At 35.3% G+C, this 25,118-nt stretch overlaps 1 protein-coding gene across 1 annotated transcript in view; it reads left to right on the top strand.

Moving 5' to 3' along the window:
- Positions 1-25,118, top strand: part of PCDH15 (protocadherin related 15) — a 1,264,171-nt gene that overhangs the window by 1,069,576 nt on the left and 169,477 nt on the right. The window contains exon 24 of the mRNA XM_043926323.1: positions 23,669-23,809. Coding sequence (XP_043782258.1) covers positions 23,669-23,809 — 141 coding nt within the window. The remainder of the gene's footprint in view (positions 1-23,668; positions 23,810-25,118) is intronic.

The raw sequence follows: 25,118 nt of genomic DNA on the forward strand, positions 1-25,118 counted from the left end.
AGTGCCATAAATACAGAATAAGTATTTTTTGGATGAACTTGCCAAGTATTTCTATTCTGTTAGTATTATAAATATTTATTCATTAAAAGAAGATAGTTTCAGTTTCATATCTGTCTGGGCTCTTAAGTCAGTTTCACTACTTAGGGCTGTGATTAGCTATAGGTAACACTATGTTTATTTAATGATATCTCTTCCAAACAAGAGGGTAAGGTCCTTGAGGGCAAGAATCAAAACTTAATCCAATTTGTTTTTTCCCACAGTTAACTATGTTTGGTACCTAGTAGAAACATTTGTTGAATAAATAATCAGTTATTTCTATGCTCTTCGGAATTGACAAAATGTGCCAGATCTTCAGAAATTTAGTTATTTGTGAACCTGGACAAATTTCTTCTTGTCTTCAGGCCCAAGTATGGCCATTTGAGGTCTGTGAGAATTAAGTGAAGAAAGGCAAATATAATGCTTGGTGCTGCTTCTGCCCTCTCATATAAGTAGGTATTGTTACAATTCTGCAATGATAATTTGCGTCTCTAGAGGTTGGCAACATGCTTTTCAAGGCATCATGTTTCTTGTGAATGAAATGAGAATCACCCATTTTAAACTAGAAATAGCAACTGTAAAATCTTTTGAAGTATCAGATGGAGAAATGGGTAAGATCTTAAAGCCAGAGAGAGCATTGCTGCTGAATATAAATTAAGAATTATAAAATGCGTGTTGTGCAAGCCTAAAGTGATCTAGAGAGGAAAAAAAAGTCTTCTAGGAATTTTTTTCCCTTGAATTAAAATTGTTAGGACTTTTATTTTCTGTCTTGCTTTTGTGACAGCATTGACATCATGTAGTTCACCAGAGACGTGTATGGTGAATGACTGATCATTTTGGATATTAAAAATTGCTAACCTTTTCTTTCTGCTCGCCAGAGATTTCTCATTCCAAACTGTCACACGACAATACTCCAAGTGTAGTGTTCATTTGCATATCTTTATTCTTTCCGAAGCTGTGGGCCAAACCACATGATACAAGAGTCTCTTTCTGGACAGGGTACATGTCTCACAGTATAGTGTCCTTCATTAGCAAGTGGACACAGAAAAATATGAATGCATACATTTTGTTCATTTCCAAGAAGTTATGAGGAACCCGCTGAGGAGCATCTTCTCATTGTTGTGTCAATTCTTTCCTTTTAATACATCTGAGGAATTTATAACATTCTTGTTTAAAGTAAATCAGTATTTGGATCATGTTTAATAGTAGCAATTTTGACAAACTTTCTTATTTGCATATAGTCATGTGAGAAATATTTATGTATTGAAGACTTCTTTTTTAGGTTTTGACATCAATATACAAAGTTAATATGCTTCATGAAAAACAATCTTGTAGTTCTCAATAGTAACCAGCTTTAATCAGTGAGTGTTCTCACTACACTTTTATTTTCTCAGAAGGTATTTTTATAAAGAGAAAATAATTGCATCTGTGAGGCAAATTTTTCCCTTCTGCTGAGATTGTGAGAGCTATATTATCCTTTCAGAGTTCAGACAAGCTACCTGAGAAATTATTTTTAAAGTGATTTCACAGGTGGTTTTAATATCCTTTTCAATCATCTGAGGACACTTTTGTTGATCTCTAGAGAGTAAAAAAGATGGTCAGGTCAGTTTTTCTTTTCTATGATGTGTGACTTAGAATGTCATCATGTCACCAAATAATGCCAGGTAATTATGGTGATCTTCTCCAAATGCTTAACCCTCCACATAATCATGCTGTTGCAATCTATTAGCAGAAATCAAACAGTAAAATGAAAACAGCAACTGTCTTTATCCATGATTTGCTGCTTGCTGGCTTTGTGTGCAATAGTTAAAACTATTCAAGGCTAGGAGTGTTATAAGATTGTATTTTTATCACCAGATAATATGGCTATTCTGTATCATTTTCCATTTATATCTCTACAGATCTGTTTGTCATCACTCACCACATACTGGTTGGTGCTGTTTTGCTCTATTGATTTAGGTTATTGCTAGCAATGTAGTGGAAACTCGGGTTTTAAAGATCAGTGCTTGCTAACCACACTTGCTGACCCTGGAGCATGTCAGGGGAATGTACACAGCTCAGTGGGATTTTTTCCTTCACAGCAAAGCTGTAAGGGAAATAATCAAGAACTGTTTTCACAATGCATGTCAGCTTGTGAAAATTGAGATGAGGTAGCCTAGCTTGAGTCCCTTTGGTCTCACATACTTAATTAGAAAAAAAACCTCATACAATGAAACAGTTGGGACTTGATCTTTAGAATGACAATGGGTTATAATTAGATTTTAAGCGGTAAATGAATACAAAGGGAAAGGTTTATGAGACAGTTTATACATGATTAAAGTCTTGCTGTTGTTCTTCAGTCACTGTTTTGTCTGACACTTTGTGACCCCATAGACTGCAGCATGCAAGGCTTCCCTGTCCTTCACTATCTCCTGGAGCTTACTCAAATTCATATCCATTGAGTCAATGATTTCATCCAACTATCTCGTCCTCTGTTGCCCCCTTGTCATCCTGCCCTCAATATTTTCCAGCATCAGAGTCTTTTTCAATGAGTTGGCTCTTTGCATCAGGTGACCAAAATATTGGAGCTTCAGCATCAGTCCTTCCAATGCATATTCAGGATTGATTTCCTTTAGGATTGACTGGTTTGATCTCCTTGCAGTCCAAGGGACTCTCAAGAGTCTTCTCCAGCAGCACCACAGTTCAAAATAATCAGTTCTTCAGCACTCAGCCTTCTTTATGGTCCAACTCTCACATCAGTACAATACTACAGGAAAAACCATAGCTTTGACTACATAGACTTAGCAAAATGATGTCTCCATTTTTTTAATACTGTCTAGGTTTAATACTGCCATAGCTTTTCTTCCAAGGAGCAAGCATCTTTTAATTTTGTGGCTGCAGTCACCATCCACAGTGATTTTAGAGCCCAAGAAAATAAAATCTGCCACTGTTTCCATTTTTTTCCCCATCTATTTGTCATGAAGTGATGGGACTGGTTGTCATGATCTTATTTTTTGAATGTTGTGTTTTAATCCAGCATTTTCATTTTCCTCTTTCACCCTCATCAAAAGACTCTAGTTCCTCTTTGATTTCTCAATAGAGTGGTATCATCTGCATATCCATTAATGTCTAGAAAAGACTTATCTAAGTGTGTTAAGACTCTGTAATTTTCTTCTGCCTTGTGCATTTTAGTTTCTTTTTAAGAACAATTATATTCTTAACTTTACTTGAGGTCAATATTAGATTTAACTGCTTTGATTGCAAATATTTTTCTTCTAATTAAGAAACTGCCGTGCATACCAGGGCTAACAAGACATTTTTCTTTTGTTATAAGTAGTAATAGCTATAAAATTAAGGGTTTTTTAACCTGTAAAAAAGTGTCATCTGCTTTTGTGTGTGTGTGTCTGTGGGTGTGGGTGTGGGTGTGTGTGGGTGTGTGAGAATAAACCTCAGGGGATTAGGATCCCAATACACTGCAACAAAGGAGGTTCCCAAGGGAATTGACTGAAATATGTCAAGCTCTCATGATCCCCTGGAGTAAGAAATGGCAACCCATTCCGGTATTCTTGCTTGGAAAATTCCATGGACAGAGAAGCCTGGCAGGCTACAGTCTATGGGTTCACAGAGTTGGCAATGACTGGGCAAGTGCACACACACACACACACACACACACATACACACACACACACACACCAAGTTCTCTGGCTCACATAAGTCTCCCTTATAACTTAAGCAATGTGTTTTACTTTGAAGTACTTGCCAGAGGAAATGGGGAGAGATACTCTGAAAGAGTATCTTAACTTCTTATAATCTGAATTCTTGACTTTAATACCCTCAAAGCCATTCTGCTTTACTTCCCTTCATTACCTAGTTTACAATTCCTCCACGTCCTTGAATGTGTAAGCAGTAGCCCTGCAGTCAAACATGCACCTGGCACAACATAGACACTTCATAGTACTGTTGAATCATCTGATTAATGAGAAAACATTTATGGTGGACTTAACAAATAAGAATATGACAAGATAGAGCCATTACAGTGTTGCAGGAAGGGGGACCCCTTCCAGGGCCCAAAACTGGGCGCTTGTCTAACACTCGGAAATGAATTGTCCGAGGAGACACATGTGCTGACAAAGCAAGAGATTTATTGGAAAAGGCACCCGGGTGGAGAGCAGGGGGGTAAGGGAACCCAGGAGAACCGCTCTGCCACGTGGCTCGCAGCCTCCGGTTTTATGGTGATGGGGTTAGTTTCCAGGTTGTCTTTAACCAATCATCCTGACTCTGAGTCCTTCCCGGTGATTGACACCTTGTTCAGCCTAGATGGATGCCAGTGAGGATTCTGGGAGGTGGTAGGACATGTGGTGTCTCCTTTTGACCTTTCCTGAGCTCTTCCAGTTGGTGGTGGCTTATGAGTTCCATGTTCCTTACCAGGACCACCTGTCATAAAACAGCTCATGCAAATGAGCTGTTACCATGGTGTCTGGCCAGGGTGGGCGGTCTCAGTCAGTGTGCTTCCCCTAACAACAGTATGTAAAATAAATGCCAGAAACAGGAAGGTGGATGTGACCTGGGGTGGTCTGAGCCTGCTCTGAACTGGAACTCAACTTTTTTAAAATGTAGGAGATTCATTTAAGTGACGGTCATAGAAGTTGGCAGAGGAAATGGATCCAAACATTTGAGTTAAAAATATTTTTCATGTGTTCTTGAATTTGTGTAACATGATTTGAACTATGTCTGATTCAATAAATATTAGTTATTTAAAGTAACATGTTAGAATCATCTTAGAGACTCATCTGTAGTTGGGAAATATGACAGATTTGGTTTTACAAAACTCATTTTATTATGTAGAAAATGGAAGCTTACTAAGAAGACTTACAAACAGGGTAATGAGAAAGCAAAGCTACATATTAAAACAATGTATTTCCTGTGTTATGTAGTATTCATTGGATAAGATAATAAATGAAAACCAGAAGATAAATTAGCAACTATTGCTTTCATTTCATTATTAAAAAAACAAGGTGGACAATGGAAATTGAGAAAATAAAAATACTTAAAAGTCATTGAAATGAAAGAATTAATAGTGATTGGGCAGGAAGTTGAAGATCACAGACAGAATAAAAACACAATGAAAAGTGAATCAAGAGTTTTTAGCTGGAGTGATAAAGATATTCGTTATATTAGTCAATATAAATGAGGCAGATAGAAAAGAAAACTATTTAAGATAGAAAATAATGAAATAGAACTAGGACAGATTAAAGTGATTTGAAATAATTTCAAGATATCTAAATGCAGTCATCTACAGATAGAAATTGATTTCCTTCCCTGAGCAAGGAAGCTGAGAGGACTAAGTCAGGACATGGCTAGTGAAGGAGTCCTACTCACCACTAGTGGTGCAGTGGATACTATTACTCGCCCAAGAATCATAGTGCCAGGGCCAGCAGGAGGCTCATCACTTTTCCAGAATTATAGGTTCATTAAGCTAAAGAAAGCACAGCACCTAGTGCTAAGAAGAGGCTGGAGGTAGATGGCAAGATAAGGCCAAGAATTCTTTGCACAGGTAAATAATACCATGAAGAGTCCTGAGGCAGATATGGGTTGCTGCAGCTGCTTTGATCTGATGCCAGAATGGAACAGATAGAAAACAAGCAAGTACAAGCACAGGGAAAAAATTATGGAAGAGGAGACACCTAAATAGAAGCGGAAGCGATGAGAGTAAATAAAATGCTTCAAGAGACAAAGCTTAATCCCATGAAAGAGGAACTTGGAAATAAATCCTCAGATTTTATTCCTACCCTTTTGAGGATGGGCTGGGAGTTGAAGTGTGGAAAGAATCAGAGGGGAAAAAACAAAAACAAAACAAAAAATTAAGAGGGTAAAAGAGAAATCTGCCAGTGATGTGGTGCCAATGAAAAGAAGAAATTTTCAAGGCAGAAAAGGAAATTAAATGGTAAAGAGTTTTGTTTTTGTTTGTTTGTTTTTGTTTTTCAGACAGGGCAAAGAAAATGCAGTCAAGCTAAGTGAAGGACCCTAGTTCTTTTGATTAGAAACTCATGAGTAACCTTCATGGTAAATTGGCCTTTCTCTTCTACAACTTGCTCACATTTTAATTTTCATGTGTCTGAGTTACATTGGAATGTGACATTTATATAGAGATCAATTTTTTCTGTTTGTTTTTGAGACTATCAAAAGTTTATTTTTATAGTTTATTTTTTGATATTTTTACAGTTATATAGTTTTATAGTTTTTATAGTTTATTTTTATATTTTTCTTTGAATTTCTTATGTGCACTCTCCATAGAAATGATCTATGGAATTTATGTTATAGTTCCTGGACATACTTATAAATATTTATACATATTTATGTATTTAAGCCTATATATGATATATGCCAATTTTTTATACTCTGAGTTAACCATTTTTAAGTTCTTCATTTTGTTGCATCTCTTGGTTTACTCATATATGTCTTTAGCTTTTTTAGAAAGATATATGTTATGTGAGGTTTTCTAGGTATAAAAGTATTTTGCTTATACAAAGAACATAACAACTTGACAAATTATTAGACTTTTGGGCTCAAAATTAAAAGACATTAGCTCCTTGGAAGAAAAACTATGATAAACCTAGGCAGCATATTAAAAAGCAGAGTCATTACTTTGCCAACAAAGGTCCGTATAGTCAAAGGTATGGTTTTTCCTGTAGTCATGTATGGATGTGAGTGAGGGAGTGAGTGAAAGTCGCTCAGCCATGTCCGACTCTTTGCAACCCCATGGATGTGAGCGTTGGACCATAAAGAAGGCTTTGCACCAAAAAATCGATGCTTTCAAACTGTGGTGTTGGAGAAGACTCTTGAGAGTCCCTTGAACTGCAAGGAGATCAAATCTGTCAATCCTAAAGGAAATCAACCCCGAATAGTCATTGGAAGGACTGATGCTGAAGCTGAAGCTCCAATACTTTGGCCATCTGATATGAAGAACTGACCCATTGGAAAAGACCCTGATGCTGGGAAAGGTTGAAAGCAGGAGGAGAAGGGGACGACAGAGGACAAGATGGTTGGATTGCATCACCAACTCAATGGACATGAGTTTAAGTGAGCTCTGGGAATTGTTGAAGGACAGGGAAGCCTGGCATGCTGCAGTCCATGGGGTCCCAAAGAGTTGGACACAACTGAGTGACTGAGCAGCAACAAAAACCATACATAGTCTTTTCTAATATTTTCTGGCTTCTAACATTTTAGCAGTGTGTGGGTATATTAAAGTTTTAAACATTTTTTAAGGTTTTTTGTTTGTTTCTGTTTATGAGACTCTTGATTCCAGAGCTTAAAATTTTTTCATTAGTATATATTTAGATATTCCTTGCCCTATATTGATTATTTCTGATATATGATAGCTGTTTTCAATCTGAAAACTTATGTACATAGTCCAAGAAAGATTTACATGACTTCAATATTGTGGATTCTGGAGGACGAACCCTCTGGTTGGTTTCAACTTCTGAAGCTACTGACTGTTCTTGTGGTCCTGGACAGTTTGCTTAGTCACTCTGTCCCCTAGTTTTTACATTTATAAAATGAGAAAGAAATAATGTAACTGAGACTTTATACACTTTTAACAGCAACTCTTCACTACTCCCTTCCTCCAAGCAACCATAATTTTGTTCATTGCTTTTTCCAGCTTAACTATTTTGAATATCTCATCTACATGGAATCATGTAGTATTGGTCATTCTGTGACTGGCTTATTTATCTTAGAGGAATATTGTGAGGGTTCATCCATGTTGTCACAAATTGCAGAACTTTATTCTTTTTTAAGGCTGCCTCATGTTCCATTGTATGTGTGTGCCACTTTTTCTTTATCCACTCATCCACTGATGGACAGTTAGGTTATTCCCTTTTCTTGGCTATTGAGAATGAACATGGTAGTGGAAATATCTTTTCAAGATTCTGACTTCAATTGTTTTTAGATTTGTACATAGAAGTGGGAATTATCCTGTGAACTTCTAGCATGACAGGATTTTATGAACATGTAAAACAATATTGGAATGTAAGAGCCTAATACTCAAAGAAAATAGAAAAAGAAAATTATGCTGATGCTGATACTATTAGTCATGTCCAATTCTTTGCAACCCTATGGACTATAGCCCACCAGGCTCCCCTGTTCATGGGATTTTTGAGGCAAGAATATTGAAGAATACTAGAGTGAGTTGCCCTTCCCTCCTCTAACAGATGGTCTTTACAACCCAGGGATCAAACTTTCATCTCCTGTGTCTCCTGCACTGCAGATGATACAGTTTAAAAAAAAAAAAATAGAAGACAAAAATGCATACAATAGCATCAATTGGGTTTTCCTATCAAAATATGCATAGTTAACAATACTAAAATATCACTAGTTCACCATTAAAAATTAGGATTTTATTAATGGGTTTTGATACACTTAGGGATTGGCTGGCTGGCCTTGACTTTGGGCTGATGATTGGGTTGGATTCACGTCAGTTTGACATGACACACCTCCCTCTTCAGGGATCCATGACTAAGTATGTCTGCTCTTCACACAGTGAGGGACAGGACCACAAGAGAATTTACCAAAGCCCCTGGTCACAGGTAAATCTTCCTGTTGTATGTCACAGTAGCTCACATTCCACTGACCAAAGCAAGTCCCATGGCCAAGCCTAAAGTCAATGGAGCAGAAAATAGTGCATATTACTGAGCAATGATACCACAACAGTCTAGTTAAGACACTTACACTGGTTGATTTTGACAGAAAAACGAGGTAGAATCTAAATGTGAATATGAAATGAGATGCAAATATTACCAGAGGATCTATTGATAAAAATGTTCGATAAACTATGCATTATGTTAAACTTAAATCTTTATCCCTGTAGTCCAAACAAAAGAGATATTCTTCAATATGTGTGTGTATCCAGTATTATTTAAAGCTGTCACATTAGGTATTAAGGATTGAAATTGTAATGTTTTCTAGCCTTAGAATTGCAAACTTAAAGAGACAGCAATTAATTGAAAATCAATCAAATATATAGAAATGACAAACTTAGAAAAGTTCTAAGAAATAAATCTTTAGGGTGCTGTAAAACCTAAATCATCAAGGAAAGTTCTGGAAGAAATGGTTCAGACCTGAGGTCTGAAAGATAATGAAGTGTTTCCAGGCAAAGAACCATGGAAGAAAATTTATGCCCCAAAGCAGAAAAACAAAATATAGGTTTCAAAAAACAAAAAAGAGCAATTTTGTCAAGAGGCTGGAGAGGTAAATTTGAGTCAGATCCTATGAAGTCTGAAGGCATGAAAATAGTTCCAAGATTTCTTACATCATGATTAGAAAAGTGAGACGGTTTCAAAATAGAGGAAACAGGATCACAAATTACTAACTCTGACTTGAGTTTACCCCTGTCTTTATGTTTCTTTGGTTTTGTGAGTTGATTTTTATAAGGAAATTTGAATGTGTGCCCACTGTTATCTTTAAAAAAATTATAAAGACTTACCTATATAAAGAAATTTTACAAAGTTTTTTTAAAAAATTATTTGTTATTGATGTATTTAGGGATTTAATCTGTTTACCTTTGAAAAACATGTTTCCTAAAAGAGTTAGTGGTAAATAATCTGGTAGCAAACATTTCTTGGGATCTTTAATGACTCTGTTAAATACCATATCTTCAGGAACTGAATTATGCATAGACATTTACATTAGATCAGTGACATCTGGCATAAGGAATTTGCCTAAAAGATTGTTGACTCACTATGTTGTCAAAACATAGTAATCACTCCAGGTGTTAAAAATCAGGGAAGGGGAGAGGGAAAAAGAAAAGCACATGATCTTTTCAGTGATTACATGGAGAGTTTGACCTGTAGTTTTTGTTAGTCTCTTTTGAAGATACCTTAGCAGGCAGTTAAGATTCACTTAACAACAACAAAAAGCCTAACTTTCTATTGCTGCAAAAACAATATAAACCATTTTACAGTAATCCCTCATGGTAAACCATACTTGGGAGATTTTGTGAATTGCACTCTTACAAAATAAATCAGATTAGTTTCTTTCAAAGACACTGGCAAAAAGAACTTTGGAAATCACATCAGGGAGGAAAATCTTTATGTACTTGAAAACAAATTACTTAATATTTGTGTGTAATGATAATAATAGGTTTAGTATTCCCTGACATAATGTGATTGCTTTTATTATGAGAAAATTATGTGGATCTGAGTAAGTAATTGCTTGATAATTATGTATTTAAGAAAAATGACTAATTCAAGATATCCCCTGATATTGAGGACTTAATTAGTTTGGTCCATTATAGTCTTATTAAAATTCCTTATGTTTGCAAGTTTAGAACATTTTTTGTACAGATCTGCAATTACCTTCTGTAATAATTAATTACCTTCTTATGATCATAAAGTCAAGACATTATGTTTAGCACTTACTGAAAGAATAAAAATAAAAAAATAAAAATGTATTGAGTGATAAAAAGAATTTATATCTCAAGGTTTTATTTTTTACATAAATTTATATTTATTTTATATATTTTTTCAATCTGCATAAATACATTACTTTTTAATTTAAAAATTATAATGTAAGCATGATCACAACAGGATTTTTGTCTGTCATATTCCCATCATCTAGAAAAATTGCCTCATCAGAATGTCACTGTAGCACCATATAACTATGTATGTACTGGATAAAATGACTATTTCAGTAGTGTAGTCCCATATTAATATTTATTGACTTCTACCCATGTCAAATTTGTCAGATAAAATAACATCACAAAGTTCAAATCATACCTTTCACATTTGGAAAGTCATACAATATTTAAATAAGTCACATACTATCTCAAATCATATTTGGAAAGAAGCCTAATACATGAGCAAACAAATAAATTCATTCATTCATTCATAGATGTCATAAATCAAGTCCTTCCTGAGGGCAATTAGGGTTAGCAGACATCCACAGAGTCCCTCAAAGCTATCGAATACTGTCACTAGTGTTGGCATCTGTGTGTAACTAGGAAAAATGACATTATACTGCAGTTTCTTCTTTAACTTATTTTCACATAAGAATAATAAAACCATTTCACTGGATTATTACCAGATTTAATAAAGAATGAAAACACTTAGCCAATGCTAGTCACATAGATGTTAGTTAATGTTTCCTCCTCCTCATCCTTGCTTTCAGGGTGATGCAGATATGCCTAACTTTGTCTCTGGTTTGATACAATGCTTACATACTCATCATGTGTAAACTTTTGGATGTCAGTATCTGGACTCATGAAGTAATTATGGTGTCACTAATGACACTGTAAAATTTTGGAATAACGTTTTCATAAAACACCATGCTAATAGGGTGTTTACAATCCCCACAAAAAAATGTGTACATATTTTAAGTTTCTTACTCCAAATTAGCAAGGTATTTTGCTTAAATAGACATCATTAATTTAGATCACTTCAGAACAATACATGCCTACTTTTATCTTTTGGAGTTTAAGATAAAATGTCCAAGATCTTGACACATAAATTTTAGTTTGTCATTTTAATACTCAAATTACATGACAGATTGGACTCCACATATAACACAATCACTCAGTTCAGTTCAGTTCAGTCGCTCAGTCGTGTCCAACTCTTTGCGACCCCATGAATTGCAGCACGCCAGGCCTCCCTGTCCATCACCAACTCCCAGAGTTTACTCAAACTCATGTCCATCGAGTCGTGATGCCATCCAGCCATCCCATCCTCTGTCATCCCCTTCTCCTCCTGCCCCCAATCCCTCCCAGCATCAGGGTCTTTTCCAACAAGTCATTGCCAGTTTATAAATCAAAATACATTTTAAGGTACATGAGGTACCTACACAGTGAGGTATAAAATCCACATGACTATAAATCTGAAGGTCTGTGCTCCAGTTCTAGAACCTTCATTTGGTAATGCTTATGTTTCTCTTTTGTAGCTCTTATCAGAAACGTTAGTAGATAAATTATATCTATCTACGTACCTTTTGTCTCCCCCATCTGACTGAACATAAGTCCCATGAGTACAAAAGCCTGTCTGTCTCTCTCATTATTGGTCTATGATCATGAGAGATGGATGTGAGTAGTTATGGATATGTATCTATGAACAGATACTGGTGGGTCTTAAACTAAAAACTTGCCAACAATTTAGCCACATGCTGAGGTAAGTAAATTCCTAGAGGTCCTCTAAACCATATAGAAAATTACCCATGTAGCTATGATTCTTGCAATTACCCATAGTATACTCAGAAATATCAATCTTGTTCAACATTAGTTTGAGTGTGTAACTCTGATTTAGCACATTGTTTAGTATAGCTAGTGTAAGAAAATGTCTATAATTCTATTAATATAGATCACAGAAGTATTAATTTATTAGGAAAATCCAGAGGATTGTGTCTTTATTTTAAAGGATTGATGTAACAACAGACTGTATTAGATATAATTAAAGGAAGTAACACAGAATAGGACAGAGGCTGAGAAGTAAGATTGATGTTTTTCTGGAATTTTCTTGCTTTTTCTATGATCCAATGTATGGTGGCAATTTAACCTCTCCTTCCTCTGCCTTTTCTAAATCCAACTTGTATATCTGGAGGTTCTTGGTTTGGTCACTAAGTCATCTCCAACTTTTTGTGACCCCCATGGACTGCAGCACATCAAGCTTCCCTCTCTCCATTACTACCTTGCAGAGTATGCTTGAACTCATGTCCATTGAGTTGGTGATGTCAACAAACCATCTCATCCTCTGTCACCCCCTCCTCCTGATCTCAATCTTTCCCAGTATCAGAATCTTTTCCAATGAGTTGGCTCTTTGCATCAGGTGGCCAAAGTACTGGAGTTTCAGCTTTAGCTTCGGTTCTTCCAATGAATATTCAGAGTTGATTTTCTTTAGGATTGACAGGTTTGATCTCCTCACTGTCCAAGAGACTCTCAAGAGTCTTTGCCAGCACCACAACTTGAAAGCATCAATTCTTTGGTGCTCAGCCTTCTTTATGGTCCAATTCTCACATCCATACAAAACTAGAAAAAATATAGATTTGACCATATGGACATTTGTCAGCAAAGTGATGTCTCTGATTTTTAATACCTTGCTAGGTTTTTCATAGATTTTCTTCCAAGGAGCAAGTGTCTGTTAATTTCATGGCTGTAGTCAACCATCCACAGTGATTCTGGAGTCAAAGAAAATAAAATCTGCCATTGTTTCCACTTTCTCCCCATCTATTTGCCATGAAGTAATGGAACCAGATGCCAAGATCTTGGCTTTTTGAATGCTGGTTTTAAGCTAGCTTTTTCACTGTCTCTTTCACCGTCCTAAGAGGCTCTTCAGTTCCTCTTCACTTTCTGTCATTAGAGTGGTATCATCTGTTATTTTAGTCTTGATTCCTACTTGTGATTCATCCAACACAGCATTTTGCATGATGTACTCTGCATAGAAGTTAAATAATAAGGGTGACAGTATACAGTCTTGATGTACGTGTTTCCCAGTTTTGAACCAGTCCATTTTTCCATGTGTGGTTCTAACTGTTGCTTCTTGACCTGCATACAGGTTTCTCAGGAGTCAGGTAAGATGGTCTGGCATTTCCATCTCTTTAAGAATTTTCCACAGTTTGCTATGATCCACACAGTCAAAGGCTTCAGCATAGTCAAAGAGGCAGAAATAGCTGTTTTTCTGGAATTTCCTTGCTTTCTCTATGATACAACAGATGTTGGCAATTTTATCTCTGGTTTTCTGCCTTTTCTAAACCCAGCTTGTACATCTGGAATTTCTCGATTCATGCACTGCTAAAGCCTAGCTTGATGGATTTTGAGCATTATCTTGCTAGCACGTGAAATGAGCGCAATCGTGCAATAGTTTGAGCATTCTTTGGCATTTCCTTTCTTTGGAATTGGAATGAATACTCAATTTTTTCCAGTCATGTGGCCACTGCTGAGTTTCCCAAATTTAGTGGCATATTGAATGCAATATTTTAATAGCATCATCTTTTAGGATTTGAAATAACTCATCTGGAATTCCTTCACCTCCTCTAACTTTGTTCATAGTAATGCTTGCTAAGCCACACTTGAGTTCCCTCATCTAGCTCTAGGTGAATGACTATACATACCTTCGTGGTTATATAGGTCATTAAGATCCTTTTGTATAATTCTTCTGTGTATTCTTGCCACTTCTTCTTAATCTAGTCTACTTCTGTTAGGTCTTTACCATTTATATCCTGTATTGTGTTAAATAATTTTTATCTAATGGCAAATAAAAAGTCCTTTGGGATTTGTTCTAAACTGCAGTTGATTTCTGTCATCTCCCTGATGCCAAGTTAAGGTTTTCAGCACTTGAATGATTAAGTTCCCAGTCATATCATGATTCTTATTTTGAACATTTTATTTAGGCAAATGTATCTCTCTAAAAGTGAGTTTCATTCATTTGAAAATTCAATAGAAGTATCAAAGGATATTTTGGTGAACGGAGTTGGGATTAAGAGGGATTGCTGTGCTAGCACTTCATTCAGTTCAGTTCAGCGGCTCAGTCATGTCCGACTCTTTGCGTCCCCATGGACTGCTACACACCAGGCCTCCCGGTCCATGACCAACTCCCAGAGTTTACTCAAACTCATGTCCATTGAGTCGGTGATGCCATCCAGCCATCTCATCCTCTGTCATTCCCTTCTCCTCCCACCTCCAATCTTTTCCAGCATCAGGGTCTTTTCCAATGAGTCAGCTCTTCACATCAGGTGGCCAAAGTATTGGAGTTTCAGCTTCAGTATCAGTCCTTCCAATGAACACCCAGGACTGATCTCCTTCAGGATGGACTGGTTGGATCTCCTTGCAGTCCAAGGGACTCTCAAGAGTCTTCTCCAACACCACAGTTCAAAAGAATCAATTCTTCAGGGCTCAGCTTTCTTTATAGTCCAACTCTCACATCCATACACGACTACTGGAAAAACCATAGCTATGACTAAATGAATATTTGTTGGCAAAGTAATGTCTCTGCTTTTTAATATGCTGTCTAGGTTAGTCATAACTTTTTTCCAAGGAGCAAGCATCTTTTAATTTCATGGCTGAAATCACCATCTGCAGTGATTTTGGAGCCCCCAAAATATAAAAGTCTATCACTGTTTTCACTGTTTCCCCATCTATTTGCAATGAAGTGATGGAACCAGATGCCATGATCTTAGTTTTCTGAATGTTGAGCTTTAAGCCAACTTTTTCACTCTCCTCGTTCACTTTCATCAAGAGGCTCTTTAGTTCCTCTTCACTTTCTGCCATAAGGGTGGTGTCATTTGCATATCTGAGGTTATTGATATTTCTTCCAGCAATCTTAATCCCAGCTTGTGCTTCATCCAGCCCAGAGTTTCTCATGATGTACTCTGCATAAAAATTAAATAAGCAGGGTGACAGTATACAGCCTTGACTTACTCCTTTCCCTATTTGGAACCAGTTGGTTGTTCCATGTCCAGTTCTAACTGTTGCTTCCTGACCTGAATACAGATTTCTCAAGAGGCATCTCATTAGTCTTTTAAAATTATGGTTATCTGAAGTAATGCTTGCTCAGATAATGAGGTCTGCTGGATTTATACAAATAGCTGCCAAGCTAAATGAAGAGGTTTAAAACAATCTGTTCTGCTATGTTTCTTACATGTCCTCAGTTTCCATTATTTTTTAAAGAAACTCATTTTATTTACCCTTCAGAGTACTCCAAGAGGTATAGTGATAGGAAACTCTATCTTTGTCACCACTGCCTGTTGAGAATCTTCACAGACAATCTCCTCACTTTACTGTTAAATTAATGTTTATGTCTTGGTTAGTTCTGTCTAAATTTCTTGCCTTTATTAATGTCATTTCAAAATGGCTGGATAAATATGGAAAAATTCCAAAATTGCTTAAATAGTCTTATTTTCTATGTAATATTACATATACTATGAGATTATGCACTAATGTTTCATAGATTGTGTTGTATCTTAGTGACTCAGATGGTGAAGAATTTGCCCACAGTGTGAGAGACCTGGGTTCAATCCCTGGATTGGGAAGATTCCCTAGAGAAGGAAATGGCTGACCACTCTTGTATTCTTAGAGCTTCCCTGGTGGTTCAGGTGGTAAAAATCTGCTTGCAATGGGGGAGGATCTGAGTTTGATCCTGGAGTGGGAAGATCCCCAGGAGAAAGGAATGACTACCCACTCCAGTATGCTTGCTTGGAGAATTCCATGGATAGAGGAACCTTGTGAGTTACAGTCCATGGCGTTGCAAAGAGTTTGACATGACAGAAAGACTAACACTTTCAAAGTCTATTTTATAGTCTCCTGGTAAATGACAAAATATGTCTTGAAACAGCAAAATATATTTCACTGCACGAGATTAAAATATCTGTACTCTAAGGATGATACATAAAGATATAGCTATTGAATTAAAGAATAAAATTAAATAGATTCCACTAAGTGGATATCTTATGAGGGCTTCCCTCATATCCCAGTTGGTTAAAAAATCCACCTACAATGCAGGAGACCCGGGTTCATTTCCTGGGTCAGGAAGATCCGCTGGAGAAGGGATAGGCTACCCACTCCAATACTCTTGGGCTTCCCTTGTGGCTCAGCTGGTAAAGAATCTGCCCGCAATGTGGGAGACCTGAGTTCAATCCCTGGGTTGGGAAGATCTACTGGAGAAGGGAAAGGCTATCCATTCCAATATTCTGGCCTGGAGAATTCCATGGACTGTATAGCCCATGGGGTATCAAAGAGTCAGATACAACTGAGCAACTTTCACTTTCAAGTGACTAAGATTTTTTTTTCTTGATGGTGACCTAAAACAATAAGATAATTCATCTTATACACTTGAATCCACAATTTGAGTACATTTCCTAAACAACTATGGCAGGTTAAAAGAGCACAGAGAAAAGCATAGCACTAAAATTTTTAAAGATTAAGATTTCTTTTGTGAAAAGATAGCACTTTCTTCAATATTGAAGGTCCAAAAATATCTCTCTTATTATAGTTATAAATACATGTAAAGATAAAGTATAATTTATATACTATGTTATCATAAACCAAAATAGAAAACAATGATGAAGAATATTTCAATTTAAGTGTGTTTTAATAGATTCATTTACTTTAAAAAATAATAATAAATATGATTAACTAATGTATTCAACTGAAAGAAATATCAACTTATTGGAAATATGTAAGAGTAAAGAAAGATCACTCTATTTCTAGTGCAATTTAAAATAAAGGAATAAATATTTGGTAAATTTTTATTGCATAAATGGTAACTTGAATATTTATATCTCATTATCTCATAGCTATAAAAATGTGTAACTCCTAAGCTTAATGGACCATTTTAAAATATATAATTAGTGAATTTTGTATAATACTATACTGTGATATGTATTAAATTTTACTATGATCAGGTATTAAATAATATGTAATAATTGAAATGATAAATATTAAAAAGCAGAGACATTACTTTGCCAGCAAGTTCCATATAGTCAGAGCTATGGTTTTTCCAGTAGTCATGTTTGGATGTGATAGTTGGACCATAAAAAAACCTAGTGCCAAAGAACTGATGCTTTTGAACTGTGGTGTTGGTGAAGACTCTTGAGAGTCCCTTGGGCTGCAAGGAGATCAAACCAGTCAGTCTTAGAGGAAATCAGTCCTGAATATACATTGGAAGAACAATGCTGAAGTTTCAATACTTTGGCCACCTGCTGCGAAGAACTGACTTATTGGAAAAGACCCTGATGCTGGGAAAGATTGAAGGCAGGAGGAGAAGGAGACGACAGAGGATGAGATGGTTCGATGGCATCACCGACTCAATGGACTTGAGTTTGAGCAAGCTCCAGGAGTTGGTGATGGACAGGGAAGCCTGGAAGTGCTGCAGTCCATGGGGTCACAAAGTACTGGACATGACTGAGTGACTGAATTGAACTGAACCAAATGATAAAAATTTTTAGTGATAAAGTTTATAATGATCTCTTTTTAGTTGTTTTGTACTTCTGAATTGCACATTATTAAGATTAATGCCATGTGCTGTGCTTAGTCACTCAGTCATATCCGATTCTTTGTGACCCCATCAACTGTAACCCACCAGGCTCCTCTGTCTATGGGGATTCTCCAGGCAAGAATACTGGAGTAAGTTGCCATGCCATTCTCCAGAGGATCTTCCCAGCCCAGGGATCAAACCCAGATCTGAGCCACCAGGGAAGCCCAAGACTACTAGAATGGGTAGCGTGTGCCTTCTTCAGGGGATCTTCCCAACCCAGGGATCGAAACGGGGACTCCTGTATTGCAGGTAGGTCCTTTAATAGTTGAGCAACCAGGAAATCCCTGATTAAAGCCATAATAGTTTTAATTTATATTAATTTCTAAAAAAACATGCATTTGACCTGATTCATGTTGTAAATACTCCTGGGACAATGCTAGGCAAGTTCACTGAAGCTGTTCCCCAAGCCAATTACATTCACTTATTACAAAATTTAATTATTTAACTATAAAAGCAAGGCTTTTTTTAACATTTCATCTCAGTTTTATTCTTAAATATAGAAGAGAGCCATTCATTTGCTTAAAAAGTTTGTGTGGAAATAGTTCTAGCTAGTAATTATAGTTTGTTGCAACCAAACTACCTGTTAACATTTATTCTATAAGTAGTTTAAAAACTGTGACACCCAGACCATATAATCATGTTATATATTCACAAAAGGAAATACTGGCCTGTATCAGCAAGATCTTCTTTTCTGTGATGAGTTCAGGGACAGGCTTCACTAAAAAGAAAAAATTCTCTAACACATTTTAATAATTAGTAGAATTGAAAACTTAGCCTTAAAAGGGTGACCGTAGATTGAATATTTTTTGTCTTATCTCCCTTCTTGTCTAATTTTTAAAAAATTAATTAGTTAATTTTAATTGGAGGCTAATTATGTTGCAATATTGTGGTGGGTTTTGCCATACATTTACATGAATCAGCCATGGGTGTACATGTGTCCCCCATCCTGAAACCCCCTCCCACCTCCCTCCCCATCCCATCCCTCAGGGTCATCCCAGTGCACTGTCCCTGAGCACCCTGTCTCATGCATCAAACCTGGACTGGCAATCTATTTCACATACATTACTATACATGTTTCAATGCTATTCTCTCAAATCATCCCACCCTCGCCTTCTCCCACAGAGTTCAAAAGTCTGTTCTTTATCTCTGTGTCTCTTTAGCTGTCTCACATATAGGGTCATCATTACCATTTTTCTAAATTCCAAATATATGCATTAATATACTGTATTGGTGTTTTTCTTTCTGAGTTACTTCACTCTGTATAATTGACTCCAGTTTCATCTACCTCACTATAACTGCTTCAAATGCATTCTTTTTAATAGCTGAGTAATATTCCATTGTGTATATATATACCACAGCTTTCTTATCCATTAGTCTGCTGATGGACATCTAGGTTGCTCCCATGTCCTAGCTATTGTAAACAGTGCTGTGATGAACATTGGGGTACATGTGTCTCTTTCAATTCTGGTTTCCTCAGTGTGTATACCCAGAAGTTGGATTGCTGGGTCATAAGGCAGCTCTCTTTCCAGTTTTTTTAAGGAATCTCCACACTGTTCTCCATAGTGACTGTAACAGTTTGCATTCCCACCAACAGTGTAAGAGGGTTCTCTTTTCTCCGCACCCTCAGTAGCATTTATTGTTAGTAGACTTTTTGATAGCAGTCATTCAGACCGGTGTGAGATGGTACCTCATTGTGGTTTTGATTTGCACTTCTCTGATAGTGAGTGATGGTTAAGCATCTTTTCATGTGTTTGTTAGCCATCTGTGTGTCTTCTTTTGATACATGTCTGTTTAGTTCTTTGGCCCATTTTTGATCAGGTCATTTATTTTTCTGGAATTGAGCTGCAGGAACTGTTTGTATATTTTTGAGATTAATTCTTTGTCAGGTGCTTCATTTGCTATTATTTTCTCCCATTCTGAGGGCTGTCTTTTCACCTTGCTTATAGTTTCCTTCATTGTGCAAAAGGTTTTAAGTTTAATTAGGTCCCATTTGTTTATTTTTGCTATTATTTTCATTACACTGGGAGATGGGTTGTAGAGGATCCTGCAGTGATTTATGTCAGAGAGTGTTTTGCCTATGTTTTCCTCTAGGAGTTTTGTCATTTCTGGTCTTATATTTAGATCTTTAACCCATTTTGAGTTTATTTTGGTTTATGGTGTTAGAAAGTGTTCTATTTTCATTCTTTTACAAGTTGTTGACCAGTTTTCCCAGCACCACTTGTTAAAGAGATTGTCTTTTCTCCATTGTATATTCTTGCATCCTTTGTCAAAGATGAGGTGTCCATAGGTGTGTGGATTTATCTCTGGGCTTTCTATTTTGTTCCATTGATCTATATTTCTGTCTTTGTGCCAGTACCATACTGTCTTGATGACTATAGCTTTGTAGTATAGCCTGAAGTAAAGCAGGTTGATTCCTCCAGTTCCATTCTTCTTTCTCAAGATTCCTTTGGCTGTTTGAGGTTTTTTGTATTTCCATACAAATTGTGAAGTTATTTGTTTTAGTTCTCTGAAAAATACTATTGGTAGCTTGATAGGGAGTGAATTGAATCTATAGATTGCTTTGGCTAATATACTCATTTTCAGTATATTGATTCTTCCAATCCATGAGCATGGTGTATTTCTTCATCTATCAGTGTCATCTTTGATTTCTTTCATCAGTGTTTTATAGTTTTCTATGTACAGGTTTTTTGTTTCTTTAGGTAACTTTATTCCTAAGTATTTTATTATTTTCATTGCAACAGTGAATGTAATTGTTTCCTTAATTTCTCTTTCCTTTTTCTCATTGTTACTGTATAGGAATGCAAGGGATTTCTCTGTGTTCATTTTATACCCTGCAACTTTACTATATTCATTGATTAACTCTAGTAATTTTCTGTTTTTTTTTGTTTTTTTTTTTTTTTTTAGGGTTTTCTATGTAGAGGATCATGTAATCTGCAAACAGTGAGAGTTTTACTTCTTCTTTTCCAGTCTGGATTCCTTTTATTTCTTTTTCTTCTCTAATTGCTGTGGCTAACACTTCCAAAACTATGTTGAATAGTAGCGGTGAGAGTGGGCACCCTTGTCTCCTTCCTGACTTTATGGGAAATGTTTTCAATTTTTCACCATTGAGGATAATGTTTGCTGTGGGTTTATCATATATGGCTTTTATTATGGTGAGGTATGTTCCTTCTATGCCTGATTTCTGGAAGGTTTTTTATCATAAATGGATGTTTAACTTTATCAAAGGCTTTCTCTGCATCTATTGAGATAATCATATGGTTTTTACAGAATCCAACAACATATTAAAAAGATCATACATCATGACCAAGTGGGCCTTATCCAGGGATACAAGGAGTCTTCAATATTGGCAAATCAATATATGTGATACTTCACATTAACAAACTGAAACAAGGCTATTATTTAAAAATATATATATTTTAGAAGGAAAATTAGGAAGAGAGGGAAGGAAACAGAGAAGAAAAGGAGAGGAAAGAGAAAATAGAGTGAAGAAGAGAAGAAGGTTGTGAGAAGAGAGAAAGGGATAAAATGGAAGAAAGAGAAAAAACTTTTGAATATATTCAAAGAACATCTAAATCATTTTAGATGTTTAGTTGTATTATGTTTTATGAAATGAAATGTTGTCTCTTGATAACAGGGTGATGGAAGAAACAATTAAAATGTATTTTATGGGCTTAAAATGTCATCTTAGGGGCACATTTTCTTTATGTGATAGTAATCTGTGACATCAAAATTCAAACCTACTGATATGGCTAATATATAACATATATGTTCTTCTACATACAACCTTGTTTGTAGCAATCCTCCAGGAAGATTGTAAGATATTCTGGATAGCAAAATATTGTAGGCATCTTCAGGATAACACTCTGTAACACTAAAAGTTGTTTGCTTTAAGTTTGTTTGTTTGTTTTATCAGTTTAAGCTATAAATTCCAAATGTATCACTAATACCTTGACATTATTAGACAGATGCCCAGTATAACTGACATATTGTACGTTTCTTGATAACTGAGTCATGATAGTCCAAAGAATCGCAATACTATAGACTGAATGGATATTGATGTTAGTAGAAACTGAAAATTTGTTTTTGAAATGGTTTTTGCTGTAATTTTTCTCTAGGAACAAAAGTGCCAAAAATTTAAATTTAGGATTATTAACAAATGGGAGGTATGTAAATCATGAACTAAAAGAAGTTATACAGGACTTGAGTGGAGGTAGAGAAGATAAAAGTGCCTGTCACAGAGCCTTGGGACACTCTAAGAAGAGTGGGAACAAGCAGAATCTGAGATGGAGTCACAAGATAGGAAGAAGGAAAAACAAAAGAGTGAAAAGAGTTGCATCAGGTGTTCAAGGAGGTAGTGATAAACCAAGATGGCATGAATGAAAGGATTGGACTTACAGCTAGTAATAAGGGGATTATACAAGTTCTGTAGGCTGACATATTTGTCCTGTAACCCCAATGTGACTCAGGAATCAACATGAGCAATACATACTGTTCAAGGATAGTCATGAAGAAGGTCAACAATATCGAGAACAATGTTCTCAGAACCATCATCCCACAAGCCTCATTAACCAAATGAGCCTATGAGGTAACATTGGTGCTACACCCTTATATCACATCAGGATAATGCTGAATAGAGGTGTTCTTCTCTAAAGAGTTTTGTGATATAATATAGTGTTTGTTAAGGTTTGAAATCAAACTTGACCACATATTAACTCTGAGTCTGAGGTGTTTATTTTACTCCTAGGACTGATGAGATTTACTGGCTGTAAGCACTTAGAAAAAGTAGAGTGCCCACCCCATTATAATTAAAAGTAAAGCCAGTCTTAATTCTAATATAAGTGATGACATTCAATGTATTTTTGACTGTTCTAGTTACAGACTCTTTTTCAAAATTATCAAATGTTAGCTTTACTTTACAAATAAATTTTTTTGTTTGCTATTCCAACTTATCTTGATATATGTCTGGGACATTTCAGCATTTTTAAATACCATATAAGCTCCAAGTTCATTTAAAAAATGTTTGGTAGACTATATATGTAAAAATTTTAGTGTGATTCTCACATGTAATAAGCTTCCAACAGATATTAACTATCATTATTTTACTATTATTACTATCATCATTGTAGTAATGTTATCCTAAAGGATTGTTGTGAGAATTGATTTATGAAAATAACCTTGCCTAGTAAATAGCATAGAACAGATGGCAAATAATATTTCTTTTACTTTCATACCCACTTGTCCGGTTTACCTTAATCCTTCACACTTTATCTTCTCTGAGCATCACAGAGTTCTAACAAGGAAAATAACTTATAATGATCTCATATGATGAAATATTAAAGAGAAACAATGTTCAAGAAAGAATGTGAAGTTCATATAATTAGAGAAATATGGAGGGAAGACATCCAAGGAAACCTTTGATTTATTCTTTTGCATAAATAATTTTAAATAACATGTAATAAAGACACTTCTCTGATTCAGATTGTTATTCTAAAGAAATAAAAGTTCTGCTACATTTTAAACCTGAAAATATGAAAAGTTAAAATATCATTTTTTATTTCTAAATGACTATTTATTTTACAAATCAATTTTGCATTATCACTACATTTTGTCTTCCTTTTGTGAAATAATATATAATTTTATTTTAGGGATTACCTGCAAGCCGTGTGAGGTATAGGGTAGATGATGTCCAATTTCCCTATCCTGCAAGTATTTTTGATGTAGAAGAAGATTCTGGAAAAGTAATAACTCGAGTTAATCTTAATGAAGAACCTACAACAATTTTCAAGGTCAGTTCAGTGTTTTCTCTATAGTGTCTATTTGATATTTAACTTTTGTTTTAGAGTTTGGTTTAACAAACAACCATACATTTTCCCATTTTTCTCCTTTTTAATATTTTAAAGTTACAAAGCAGTACATTTTTACTGCATAGGCACTTAGAAACTACAGTTAAGTAAAAAGAAAAAAAAATGCTTGGTATTTCTCTTCTTGGAAATTAAAATTTACCATTTTATCTCTATCTTTGTGATAAAATTCCCTGCAAATGAAAGCATACAAAATTTTAAAAAATAGAATGACTGTATGATTTTATTATTTATAATACTTTTTAAAATTTAAGTATATGAATACTATTAATGATATTTAAATGGTTAGACAATATGCTATTGTATGAATATATATTGTTTTTACTTTTTTGTCCAATAACTTGTTGTTGGATAATTAGTCTGTTTCCATTTTTGTTACAACAATCTTTACTGTTGCAAAACTCCTTGTTCAGATATAATTTGCCACTTGATATTTCTTTTCCTCAAGATCAGTACCTAGAGGCAATTGTTGGTTCAAGTTTATATCTTCTTGATACATTATACTTTTAGAAAATTTGAAATAATATTACCCTTCCCTATTATCATAAATAACCCATTATATTAAATGTTTGACTGTTTCCATTCTCTGTAGTTACTAGAAAAATTTTGTCTCTGAGAATAAAGCCTTTGACCATACATTGGGGAAATACTTTCATCAGTTAACCTTGTGAATATCAGTGAGCACTGTCTCACATAATTTTATCTCCATTTGAAATAATTATTCTGTTTGTAAGTATTAACCTGAAGGCAAATTGTGACTCTCAGGATGACTCTTGATTGTGGTTCCGTGATCTAGTTTGATTTAGTTTAGTCACCTGCAGTATCCAACATTATATACATTCTAGAGAAATACATAGTTTTGAACTTTAATATTTCTTAAACTTAAGTTCTTCTTGACATAATACAGTTAGTCAAAAAAATGATTGATTATAAAAACTATCTTAGTAATAAATAATATACAGATATTAATCTTAAGACTAAAACTTTTTCTTTAGTTCACATCATTTGAACATTCTTTATTCTACAGTATGAACTTGGTTTTCTATAATTAATTATTTTTAAGAGAGTGCATATCAAAGTGTGTTAAACTATGAAGATTTCCAATTTTATCTTCCAAAGTGAAGTATTTCTTCTGTATAATCTTGCAGACAATTGATTCACTGGAAAAAATTAATTTCTTTTTATAAGCAAGCTAATTAGCTTTTTGCTATCGATGAGACTGAACTTAATACTT

Source organism: Cervus elaphus, chromosome 15 (assembly GCF_910594005.1).
Source record: "Cervus elaphus chromosome 15, mCerEla1.1, whole genome shotgun sequence".
NCBI lineage: Eukaryota > Metazoa > Chordata > Mammalia > Artiodactyla > Cervidae > Cervus > Cervus elaphus.